We start from the raw sequence: 13,228 nt of genomic DNA, 5'->3' as shown, positions 1-13,228 counted from the left end.
TAACTTTGGTGCCATCCTTAAGAAATTAGGTTCTGATGACGGCTCATGGGAGCTTAGTGAAGAGTCAGGTCTGAATTTTCAGGCTGCGCTAACTCTGGTGGTGGAACTACCGGGGGAGCAGGGGGTGCACCCCCTCAGGGCCCCCTGGCAGCTCGCGCGCCACTGAAATCCCGGCCAAAAATCACGTATGGGGGGGGGCCCGGCTGAGTGTCCCGCCCCCCTCTAGTTACGTTACTGCTAACTCTGGTGCCGTTCCCTAAGAAATCAGGTTCTGATGACGGCATCTCTGTATTAGTTACAATTTTGTGAGCAAAGGTGTGAGCAAACAGTTTATAATTCCATTGCTGCAGAAGCAAAAAGGGAATGAACCTAATGGGAGAACAATAATGTCACCGTAGGTAACATATTAAGATAACTTAATGGGATGAGGCAGTTGGCAACATAAAGTGATTATATTATAATTTCAGTCAAAGCATAACAGTGAGAAAGTACTCAAGCAGCCAATGTCATAGTCAACCAATGGTCTAGACTGGTTGCTTTGGGGACACAGTGCAGCAGTGATAAAGCTAGTCAGCTAATGTGCAAAGAATAGATATTCAGGTTATACAGCTGTTTTGCCAAATCCTAAAGTCTTTGTGATTTCTTCTGTGACAATCTGCAATTTGGATGGAGACAATACAGGCGAAGATGTGTCCAAACTATGTGGTCGGGGAGATGTTGTTGCTCTGGAGAACAGGGGCAAGAAACGTGGGCGAGAAGGAATGACAGTTCTTGTAGGCGGTTCTGAAGGGCAAACTGTCAGATCCTCCTGAGAACGAGACGGCCGCCGTCTTGATAGACGAGAATCCAGGAAATCTGACAGGATATAAAAACAAAGACATGATCAGAAAAGGCAAATAAACAATAAAGTTACACCTCTTTCTACTGCCTCAAATTCAGTGACTTACCAGACTTGACTCCTATACTCAGCACTTCCATAAGTGTCTGCAGAGGCCTATGAGGCAAAAGCGAAGACCTCATGTCTTTTTTCAGTTGTTGCATATCAAGGGTAGTTTGAGCAGCCCCATCCAATATCCTAGAAGCAAAGATTGGTGTAATTTATTTACAACAAATTAAAACATTACCATTTCAGTGACTGATGGTGGTGGTTATATGGACATTTACTGTATTACTAACATTACGTTGAGCCCACGAGTATGTTGTCTGACGTTAAAGGAGAAGGAAAGTTATAATCACTGGGGTTGCCAAAATGTTAGGCACCCCCCAGTGTTCCTGTTTGATGAAAACTGTCCTTTTGTAAGAGCACCCCATCGCCATCTTCTTTCTCTTCTTTTCTTCTGTCTCAGTACCCAAAGCCAGTGCAATTTTCAGCAAACAGGGGCACTGGTAAGTGATTAAATCACTGGGGGGTACCAAACATTTTGGCACGTCCCAGTATTTATACCTTTACTTTTTTCTTTAAAGTACAGCTACAACTATACACAGGTGTAGGTCAGCTCTCAGATCCAACAAGAGAGGAAGAGGAGGGGGGCTACCCTTAAGGGTAATCAATAAAATCAACATAAAAACTATAGGAAAAACAGGAGCTTCACCATTCCCTTATGTTTTTGTACATCTTAGACTATACCATCTGTGTGTACTGACTTATCTAATAACTCTGCTTGCAGGTGCTCTGTGTGATTGCTACACTCCTATACTGCTGCTCTGTCTAACAGATTTGTAATTGCTTTAAATGCTTTCCATACAATTTATTATTGGATCATATATACATTTTATGTTCATTAATTAGACATTGGCATTTATATGTTGGCCAATAAACAGGTTTACAGCTGCTGCTTTTAACATGGAAATTAGTCTATTAAGCCCCAACTGGGAACTAAGCATGACATCAGCTTCAATGTTTTTCTGCAGTTTATATTTTCTTTGTTGTGTATGCAGGCATAGTCGTCCCACGTAATTATGTTTGGATGGAGAAATAAGTATTTCACTTTAAATTCAATGTGGTATATAGAATTTTGTTCAACTTCCACCCCAGCCTTTCCTTTCATTTACATGTGAGATTATACAAAAGCAACTAGGTCACTGGTTTTTAGCTTTGTCCTCATGCCATCCACAGCAATGCCCAGGATATCCTCAGAGATGCACAGATGGAGAGGTCAGAGGGGTGAGGGATATATGTGCACAACTTCACAAGCTATTTGTAGGAATGTGAATTGCATTTTTCCGCTTTTGTGTAATAACTGATATGCCCGTCATTTTTTAAAGTTTTTTTTGCATATTTAAACTTTAAAAATGGAAAAAAGGAAACTAGAGGATAAGCAGGTTGCCATTGGAGCCAGTTCAGTGCATATCCATTTATGCTACATGTTAGGGTCAGGTGGGGTGGATATGTTCAATTTTTATTTAAATCATTTATTTTCTAATTTAAAAGAACCATAAAATCAAATGTTGAGGCCAAGACTGCAACTGGAGGCCATGGAACGTGTGAAAAAAAGGGGGGGTGGGCAAAATAAGGCTAAGGTACTAACTTTAAATAATGAACATAATGGAACTAAGGTCGTTAGTTATATAAGCAATAATATCATTATTATTTACCTTTATTTAGATAGCAGTGACATATTCCACAGTGCTGTACAGACATTATACAGGTACGGGACCTGTTATCCAGAATGCTCAGGAGTTGAGGTTGCTCAATATCGGTAATTTGGATGTTCAAACCTTAAGTCTACTAGAAAATCATGTAAAAATTAAATAAACCCAATAGTCTGGTTTTGCTTCCAATAAGGATTTATAATATTTTAGTTTGGATCAAGTACAAGCTAATGTTGTATTATTACAGAGAAAAAGGAAATAATTTTTAAAAAATTTGGATTATTTGGATATAATGGAGTCTATAGGAGACAGCATTTCTGTAATTTGGAGCATTCTTGATAACAGGTTTCAGGATAACAGATGTACATTTTTTTTTAAAGCAAGGCAGAGCATGACACACACCGGGAGCATAGAGCAGGCAGAGCATGGCACACACAGGGGAGCATAGGGCAGGCAGAGCATGGCACACACAGGGAGCAGAGGGCAGACATCATGGCACACACAGAGAGCATTGGGCAGGCAGAGCATGGCACACACAGGGAGCATAGGACAGGCAGAGCATAGCACACACAGGGAGCATAGGGCAGGCAGAGCATGGCACACACAGGGAGCATAGGGCAGAACAGAGTATGACACACACAGGGAGCATAGGGCAGAACAGAGCAGGAGACAGGGAAACCCATCAGGACCCTAAAATGTACTGCATACAGTGACACATTGCAGGTGCTCCATTAGCATTTTGAATAAATCTGGGTCTCAGGTGTGAACAGTACAGGGTTTTAGGATGTGAACAATAGAGGTGTCACAAGTGTGAACAATGCGGGGGGGGATTACATGTGAGAACAATACAGGGGATTAGAGTCTGAATTTGAGGTTTAAACAATGCAGGGGCCAGTTAATCTCTGTAGTGATACCTATTAAATCTTACACATGGTAAGCAGACAGAGCAGGCAGACTTTCATGTGGAGGGCCACACAAGGGGGGCTGCCAGTTGGGACAGCCCTGCTCTACACAATTAAAGGACCAGTAGCATCAAAATTTTTTTTTAAAAAAATCGTTAGTATACTACGAAAAAAACCCACCAACACATATTGAACTCTATGGACATGTGTCTTTTTTCAACCTTACTTACTATGGTACTATGTTACTATGTATATTAAACTTTAAAATTTGCAAAGTCTTTATTAAGATATAACTTAACCAAACTCCGCTTGTGCTTTTCTTCAGAAAAGGTGATCGGGTGATCCATCGTGCAGCGCTCAATTTTTCCTCCCTGCCTTCCTTATAGGAGATAGCCAGGGAGGAGAAATCGAGCACCCTACGATGGACCGTCTACTTTAATGAAGTGTAGAGCAAGCAGAGTTTTGGTTAGTTATTTCTTAAATTTAATATGTGTTGGTGTTTTTTTTCTTAGTATACTAACAATTTTTTTTAAAAAAAAAATATTGATGTTACTGGTCCTTTAACAGTGGGGGCCTAGCATTCCCTAACTTATTGAAGTATAGGTATGGGACCTGGATAAGGGATCTTTCCATAATTTGTGACAACATACCTTTAAGTCTACTTTAAAAAAATAATTACAATTTTAATGATACCCAATAGTATTGTTTTGCCTCCAATAAGGATATATTATATCTTAGTTGGGATCAAGTACAATGAATTGTTTTATTACTACAAAGAAAAAGGATATTTTTAAAAATTAGAGTAATTTAATTTGAAAATGGAGTCTATGGGAGATGGGCATCCAGTTCCGGAAATCAGGTTTCCAGATAACGGATTCCATACCTATATTATCAAGCATCATACCTCCCAACATCTTGGAAATAGAAAGAGGGACAAAAAGATTTTGTTCATAGTACAGCAAAATTTTTGACCATGCCCATTTTTTTAGCCACATCCCCTAATTACAATTGTTTCTTTGCTTATCTCAAAAGTATCTAAGTGCACCTTCTGAGTGTTCTGGGCTCCCTGCCAAAAGCCAATTAAGTTGTAGAAACTTTGTATCTTTTCTGGCTGTTCAGTGCAAGAGAAAGTCGGGACATTTCAGTAACAATCCGGGACTGTGGGTTGAGCTGTCAAAATTGGGACTGTCCCCCAAAAAATGGGACAGTTGGAAGGTATGAAGCATCTAAGTAAGCCCCTATTGCCAAATTGTACTTTTCTTCCCTTCCAATTTGGGTTCAAACTGAAAATTTATTAATGTACCTAGTGAATCTGGCTTCTCTTCTCTGGCTTGCAGTTGGTCACGTCCAAAGTCAATGTCTGTGTTTATGTTCATAGCTCCACATAAACCAGCTACCCCACTTTGGGGCAATTCAGAATTTACTCCTGGACTAAACATTACCCCCTTCAAGTGGTGACATGATAAGCATATCAATTATGTTGGTGATCTTTATAGGGCCTTAGGTAGGTCTACCTAGGAAGCCTTTGACCAAAAGTTTCTTCCTCCCATCAATGAAAAATTTCACTTTTGTCAGTTCATTTGGTACAGAACAAGCCTCCGTTCCCATTTGGCAGCCAAGCAACTTATCACCAAATTCTGGCTCACACCTTTTCTCTCAATTCCCCAAAAGCACACGTAACCAATACACTCGTTAACAAAAAATTTACATCTTTGCTGTCTGGTACCTATGCAACCTTATTCGGACTGGCACCGTCTTTCCTTTATGCATAATTTTGATCGTATAGATCTATATCCAATTAATAGTAACATATTTATATTGTTTCGACACTTGGTATGCTTTTTTGTTGCACTTCTTTCTCCAATATTAATGTTACAGAACAAAATAGTAAGGCAGCAAATGAATTGAAACTTCTTTATTCTGTATTTTTTTTCCAAGAAGGTACAAAACTGCTGTCACTTATGGTTTTTATTGGATATTTCCTGTGATGGTTACGGTATTTCTTTTTTTTCCTTTTTTTTCTTTTTAAGTGTACATTGTACTGCTCTATGCTCCATGTGTGTCATGCTCTGCCTGCCATATTGTCTTTTTTTTTATAGGTTTTATTTTGCATTTTACAAACAGAAAACAAAACAACAACAAAAACAATAATGATAGAATAACAATCACTTCTGGCACTTGCAAAGAAGACTGGGTGCAGTTGTTACATATACTCAATGACTTTCATATCATATTAGGAGGCACAAGGCCAGTAATCATTGCATTGTACCTAGATTATACTATACTTTATACTTAGGGTTTAGTCAACTGGTAGCAATACCTGGGGGTTGGCATCCAGCTATGGGTCCCATATTTTCCCAAACTTCTGGGGTGTTACCCGAACATTATAGCTCAGCTTGATCAGAGGCAAGGTAACATTTATTAAATCAATCCACTGTTGGAGTGTATGGGAAATGGGCTCATCAATTTCATAATTGCAACCTTTTTTGCGTAATACATTATGGAGCGTAATTGTGTTCTAGTTATTTGAAGGGGCACCAAGTCATCTATTACTCCCAATAACCATGTTTCAGGAGATCTAACTCCAGGGAGAGACTGACATTCGTTGCTATATTGTATTACTTCAATCCAACACGGTGCTACTCTAGGAACTCCCATATTAGGTGTAAGAACCCCGCCTCCCCTGCACCGCATTTTACACAGTTTGCCCCTTTCTGTTCTTCCCATGGTTTTGAGCCTTCCAGGAGTGATGTACGGTATATTTGGTGGATCATTTTAAATTGAATCGTTTTGTCCCTTAGGAATAATAGGAAGGGGTATAAGTTTTCTGTGGCTTCTTTCCACTGTTCATCATCTAGTGAGGGGAGCATTGTCAACCAATTCTGTTTGGCTTTGTCGAATGGCACAGGCTGAAAGGCCTGGATTATACCATTTAATTGAGATAGCAGCCAAGATGGGTTCAAGAGTCTGGCCTCCCATGTCAGCTGTGTTGGTGTAAGCTGATAGGATTGGAATTGAGCATGAAATGCTTAACTGGAAGTAGCGGAACAGTTGTATGTCCTGGAGGCTGAGTTTGGTTTTAAGCTGTTCTAGGGAAGCGAAACAGCCCTCAACTAGTAGGTCATCCAGGTGCCTGATTCTCAGGAGTGGCCAGTAATGGAAGTCTGCTAGTTGTGCCAGATTGGAGTTTCTCCACAGAGGCATTTTACCTGATATTTTAGGATATGGAGTGCCTACTTAGTTCATAACTTTGCCCATACTTTAATGGGAGTAGTAATTACCTCTGGTAATGGGGGAAGGTCTCTCATCCGCCTATTGGGAGATTACGCATAGCTTCTAGGGAGCCTGCAAGTGTTGCATTTAAATAAATTAGGGAATTACTGTAATCCAGATTAAAACAGTTATGTATGTTGGATAACTGGGATGCAAAGTAGAAATTTTCGGGTGTGCCATACTCTGTCTGTGTGTGCCATACTCTGCCTTCCCTATGCTCCCTGTGTATGCCCTGCTCTGCCTGTGAAACATAAGCCTGGTATTTGTTCTGGGGGTTTGTAAGCATTTGAAAATTACTGTTAGGGGCCCCTAGAGTAGGAGGTATATGGATTTAAGGACATATCTTAATATGACTTAACTTTTTTCACATCTGTATAAAGAAGGAATAATATAACACTTACTGCACAACAGAGAATTTCCTACGTAACAAAAAGTCTATGACTTCTGGATCAGAGTGCAGCAAACTTATCAGAATATCACCATGTATATGAGAAGGAACCTGCAGGAAAGCATACAGTGAAACAATCAGTAGACAGTATTGGTTATGTGATAAAAGTTTGCCTAGGAGCAGTTAAAATTGATTGTACCTGTTTAAAAGCAACATCTTATTGGTTGCTTATAGGAGGATAGCTCTGATATATCTGAGTGTAAAATACTTATCTTAAAAAAAAGATAAATGAAACTAGCATTAAGTGCTACCATATATTACACAGCATTCAACACAAATATTTATGCCATAAATTCATTGTTGCTGAAATTTGTCCTCTTGACTTGGTGTAAGACAATGCCCTAAAATGTTTGCAAGGTACAAACCCTGCCTGATGCTAATTCACAAGTAAGGGCAACAATATTTTACATGTTTTTTTGTCATGAAATATTACATGCTTTTATTTAAATTCTATTTGTGATTAAGATAAAACTGTGCCCACCGTGTATAAGTCTTGATAATGCTGAATGAGGGTTTCCGTCACTCTGATCTGTGCTGAGCTGTCCTGGAAACTCTGCATTTCTGAGTCTGGAGTTTTCACATTTTGTAGCAGGTTTGGTCCAAACACAGTGGCAAGGTTGGTGACTGACATTTTATTACCTAGTACCTGTGGGAAGAGGACGCTGTAATTATTCTCTAAAAAAACACTCTCTCTTTGCAAAATAAACACACAAAGCCAATGCTTTGATTTCACACGCTGCCATAATTCTCTTCTTTGCAAGGTATTCTGAAAGACAGGTTACAAGCAAAGACACCCAAACTGTGTTGTCTGGCATTCTGGGTGGATAATTCCCACATGTGAGATGGGGCCGACCATGAAATCAGTAGGCAAAATACACAAAGAATTAGGTGTTTTGAAGCAGAGATTTCATTGTTACAAAAGTTAGTGGCAGTGTCCCTTCTACACTTTCTGCCTATAGCACATGCTACTGTTGGATTCCTCTCAAAGGAACATTATCACCAAAAAATTAAAGTGTTTTAAATTAATGAAAATATAATGTTCTGTTGTGCTGCAATCATAAAACTTCAAAAACTCTACAACAGTTTATATAAACAAGCTGCTGTGTAGCCATGGGGGTAGCCATTCAATCACAGGATGTATAGATTGTAGTACTTCTCCATACAATCTATACATCACTATACTGTACATTTCCATACCAGTCTTTATATATATATACCCTATGGGGGGCTAATTTCATAAAGAGGGCAACATTTGTACAGCTCTAGTAATCTGTAGCAGTAAAACAGATGTTTGCTTACACACACAGTTGACTAGTAAATGCTATCTGCTTATAGGTTGCTATGACATTCTAGACCTGTATATTTTAGCACATATAGTTCTGTATGGCACCATGATTTTCTATACATTTACACATAAACATCTTTGTATACTTCTGTATTCCCCGCTAATATCAGTACTTCCACATAAATCATTATACATTGTCTATAAAATAATAAATTACCAAATATATACAAAAATTTCTCTGTATTTTCCCATACATGTATGACAATTTAGTTTTTGTCATTTGTTGCTTTTCTGTATGCATTAACCCTTTATTGCAATAGTACTGACGCTGTGGATTCTACAGTTCTTTTTGACCTGGGCCATGTTTACAGGCAACATGTGGTGCCAAAAGTTCAAAGTGAAGTGTCGCTTAAAGGATTAACTAGTTTTATACCCAAGCAACCAAATTATTTACTCAAAATAAAAGCTTATATATTTGTGTCATTGTCCACCTCCCATGTATCAGCATGTGCTATTTGGCTCGGTGTGAGAGATCATCTTCAGGTATCACACAACACATTCTCTGGCTTTTTCTATGTAAGGCTAACTTTAAGAGGGTTATTTACTAAACTTTTTTTTTTTTAATAGTAAATAACCCTCCGTATGTGGCATTTTTTTTATATATATATAGTCATTGCTTTTATAACAAAATTAAACAATAAACAATAAAGAAAGAATAATATAAGGCATTAAAATAAAATTGGTGGGTATTCATACAGTCTCATCATTGTCTGTTAATTGAAAATTTTGTGTCAGTATAGTCCATGTCCTGCCTGGCACATACATCAAGGTGCATACACAGTGTTGTAAACTTACAGACTTCGGTGAGTCCAGCCAGGGATGACATATTAGTTCCAATTTGTCCATATTACCCCTCTGTAAATACACCAAGCGGGCTATAGTGATGTGCTCCCTTAGTAAACTTTTCCATACATCCATTTCAGAGCCACACATTTTCATACCAAAAACATTGCTTCTCTAATCAGTACAAGAATATAGTGTGATTTAGAGATCGGTGTTACCACACCTAACAAACATGCCTTAGGGGAAGCAGTAACCTGCAGCAAAGTGACTCTGGTAAGCACCTAACAAACCTTTGCCCAGAATGTTGCAACTGTAGAATATGACCACATTAAATGAAAGAAGTCTACACAGGACGCTCAACATTTCGGGCAACAGTCATCAGGCTTTAATTTGGCCTTGTGCATTCGGATAGGCGTAATGTAAGCTTGGTGTAGTATAAACATTTGTAAAAATCTGCTCCTGACATTGAAGGACACTGGGCTAGGGGCTTGGAGGGCCTCCTCCCACTCCTCATCTTCCAAGTCTGGACGTTAAGCTCTCACTTACCTCTGACATTTCCAATAACCTGCTTCCTATTTTTAAGCAAAATAGAGATCCATGACAAAGGATGAGCGCTACATATATTTACCAGATAAGCTAGTATATTTTCCACTGGTGATTTGGCATTTGGAACAGAAAGCGTTGGCCATTGCACGTTTGACGCTTTTTTAAGTTGGTAATAGTGCAGCCACGCATTGGCATTTTCCCACAGAGTGGTGTTGGGTGAGGTTCCCCGATACTGGATAAACACTGATGTAGCGTTCCATACCTTCAATAAGGTTTTAATAATAGGAAGCAGTAGCAAATTTCCTATTGCTTCCAAAAATATCAGAGGGGTTATAGTCTCCCTGTCCCAGCAAGTACTGAGTATATTGTAGAAAGCGTCACCCCTAATCCATGGCAGAAGATGTTGCAGTTGTGAAGCCAAATATTATGACCACTCAGGGAGAGCCAGTCCCCCTTGTTATGTTGGGAGCTGCAATACTGAGTATGCCAAGTTGCTGCGTATTCCTGCCCAAATAACGTTTTGGTGTCCGAATCTGGGTGAGTAAATACTTTTTAGGGTATATAAATTGGGGAATTTGTAAATACATACAATATTTGTGGCAAGAAAATCATTTTGCAAATAGTCACTCTACCTGGTGGTGTCAGAGTGATAGTTCTCCATACCTTCATTTGATTGCTTATTTTAGAAAGTATAGGGTCTAAGTCAGCTTTCAAATAATAACAGGGCTTCCTAGTAAAGCATATCCTCAGGTACTGGAAATGGTCTACCCACTGCAAAGGCTGGTTGAGCATTTAGTAATGGGGAGCTGAAATGTCCAGAGGGTATATAAGAGATTTTCCCCAATTTATCAACAGCCCAGAGAATCTACCAAATGCAGTGTCAGACTGTCCCCTACTGTGGCATGCCAAGCGGCTCCTTCATGCTCATTTAAACCGCTCCATGCGCAAATGGCAAGCATGCTCAGATGCGGTGCGCGGCGCAGAAGATTTTTTTTTTTCATCCTGAATATCGGGAGAGGGGGGTCTGGCCCTGCGGGGCCCATGAAGGTCATGGCCCACCAGGTTTTTTCCTGGTGTCCGGGCCAGTCCGACACTCAGCAAATGTGTTTACTGTGTGAAGAATCTGTGTTAGCGAGTCTGCTGGGTCTGCCAAAAATAACATGTCGTCAGCGTATAACACAATTTTTTCTGCCACACCGTCATATTTGCAGTCCACTATCCTCTCATCTGCCCTAATTATAATGGCCAGCACTTCCATGGCTAGAGCAAATAGTCCAGGGAACATCAGGCAGCCCTGCCTAGTGCCTCGTTCAATTAAGAATGGTTTGATTACTAAGGCGTTTGCCCATGTGGCGATTTTATTACGCAGTCTGCAAATATGACAATACCAGGCATGCCTGATGCAGCTGACTAAGATGGCATACACCTGGTTCTTTACAAATGGGGAGGATTTTGACCTGAAAATTTGCACCTGACCATTTTATTGCCCAAATTTTGCTCTGTGTCAGCACCAAATAACTGTGCTTAAATACCAACTCTCAAAACATATTACTAATAATATTGACAATAAAGCAGATCACTTTGATTTCATACAGGACATCCAATAACATCTTTGCTCTTTCTTGTGAGCTGACATTTGGACTGTAATCCTTCATTCAGCCCTTTGGGATATGTGGGCTTTGTGAAAATTACCCCCAAATCCCAACAGGACCTTTACCTATACTACTGGATACAGATTTATGGCTGACATCAAATAATGGTTTGAAAGCAACCATTATGATTCCAGCTTCACTTCTACAACCCCCTATGCCGCTATAAATATAATTGCCTGGCATCAGACAATGCAATTACATCCAAACCCAAACAAAACCCAGGGGACATAGCTACAGGGGATGAAACCCCATTGGTTAAAATCCAACATGAAAGAGGCAAGGCATTTATGTTCACAATGGGAGAAATGTTAAGAAACGGGTGTATTGGTGATGGAGGGAAATACGGAGGAGCTCAGCAGCCCTATTTATAACAAAACACACCACATAGTATATGTGGGTTCTGAACAAACACACTACAGGGCAAATGACATATGTTTCACAATACACCTACACATTCCCCAGTTTCTTACCTGCTCTCCTGTGGAACTGGTTGTGTCCAGCTCGTGTAAAGCCACATTATGTAGAAGCTGCAGAATGCGGAGCAATGTATCTGCATTGCACATGGGCAGAGCAAAAATCAGTAGCTGCAGAGTGTTTAGCCGCTCCCTCTTACCCAGGCCTGTAAATAAAATAGTCACATAAACACTGTGTATATAATACCAAACTGTAAATTCTTTGCACTTTCTAAAAAAGCATGAGGCTTATTTACTAAGCCCTAACTTCAATATATTCTTTGAAGGTGACACCTTTCTGGGAGTCACAGAGTATACGTCAATGACTTTGTATGTATGCATGTAAAACTTTATTCATAAAGTGCTGTAAGGATATGCAGTGCTGTAAATTTTACAATATATAAAAGTACACAAAGGGAGGACAAGTAAAATAATAAACACGATAAATATACAAGTACACAAAGCCATCTGTTAAGAAAGACGGTAGGACGGATGGTCCCTGCTCCGTAGCGCCTAGTCTAAATGCTTATTTGAGTGCTAAAAATATAACTAGGGATTTTCCACCTTGGCTGCTTCCTTCCCCAGTTTAGTTCAGTCACTTCTTTTTGATTCATACTCATGCCCAGAAAGAAACCCTTGAAAGGTGTTTTCAGCCTTTTTCTATAAACCCAGAGTAATATTTTCATCTCTTTCATCTGAAACTCTCTTTAAGGGGACTACCTACGTGGAACCATAGTGCTTAGGGGCATAATTATTAAAAGGTGCAAACAAAATTAACCACAGTTTGCCTGAGGGGAACTCTACAGTTCTCCATTTTCATGGCAAATTAGAGGGTGAAAATAGAGTTCACATTTGGTAAACATGTCCCTAACAATCCTATTGTGAACTCTGCTTTTACCCTTTGAAACATTCTGCTTCCCCATTCTGTTTCTGAAATCTTCCAACATTTACTTGGCCAAGTTTCCATATATCTTTGTAAACACAATAATTTGCAAACACAGGTAGGTAACTGGTCTACAAATTAGGCAGACTTTGTTTATGCATATGGTCCATTCCCTTTAATGGGAAAATTGTTGGCTGTGTGTTCTACATGACTTAAATTTGTACTTATTAGATATTAAAGTAATCTGTACTTATTAGATATTAAAGTCTGCCATTTACATTGGGTTTAGGTGGGTGATTTTATGGGTGATTAACTCCACCAGGCAAGGTTTTAGGGATTGGGCTGCATTTTT

At 39.4% G+C, this 13,228-nt stretch overlaps 1 protein-coding gene across 1 annotated transcript in view; it reads right to left on the bottom strand.

The window, feature by feature from the left end:
• Window positions 1–433: 433 nt before the first annotated feature.
• Window positions 434–13,228, bottom strand: part of arhgap36.L (Rho GTPase activating protein 36 L homeolog) — a gene marked incomplete at its 5' end in the record, with an annotated part of 46,231 nt that continues 33,436 nt past the window's right edge. The window contains 5 exon segments of the mRNA NM_001127736.1: window positions 434–855; window positions 948–1,075; window positions 7,169–7,266; window positions 7,697–7,861; window positions 12,012–12,160. Of these exon segments, the coding sequence (NP_001121208.1) occupies window positions 602–855; window positions 948–1,075; window positions 7,169–7,266; window positions 7,697–7,861; window positions 12,012–12,160 (794 nt within the window). The 3' untranslated portion in view covers window positions 434–601.

This window comes from Xenopus laevis, chromosome 8L (genome assembly GCF_017654675.1).
Source record: "Xenopus laevis strain J_2021 chromosome 8L, Xenopus_laevis_v10.1, whole genome shotgun sequence".
In the NCBI taxonomy this organism is placed as follows: Eukaryota; Metazoa; Chordata; class Amphibia; order Anura; family Pipidae; genus Xenopus; species Xenopus laevis.
This window is presented reverse-complemented; position numbering and strand designations above follow the sequence as displayed.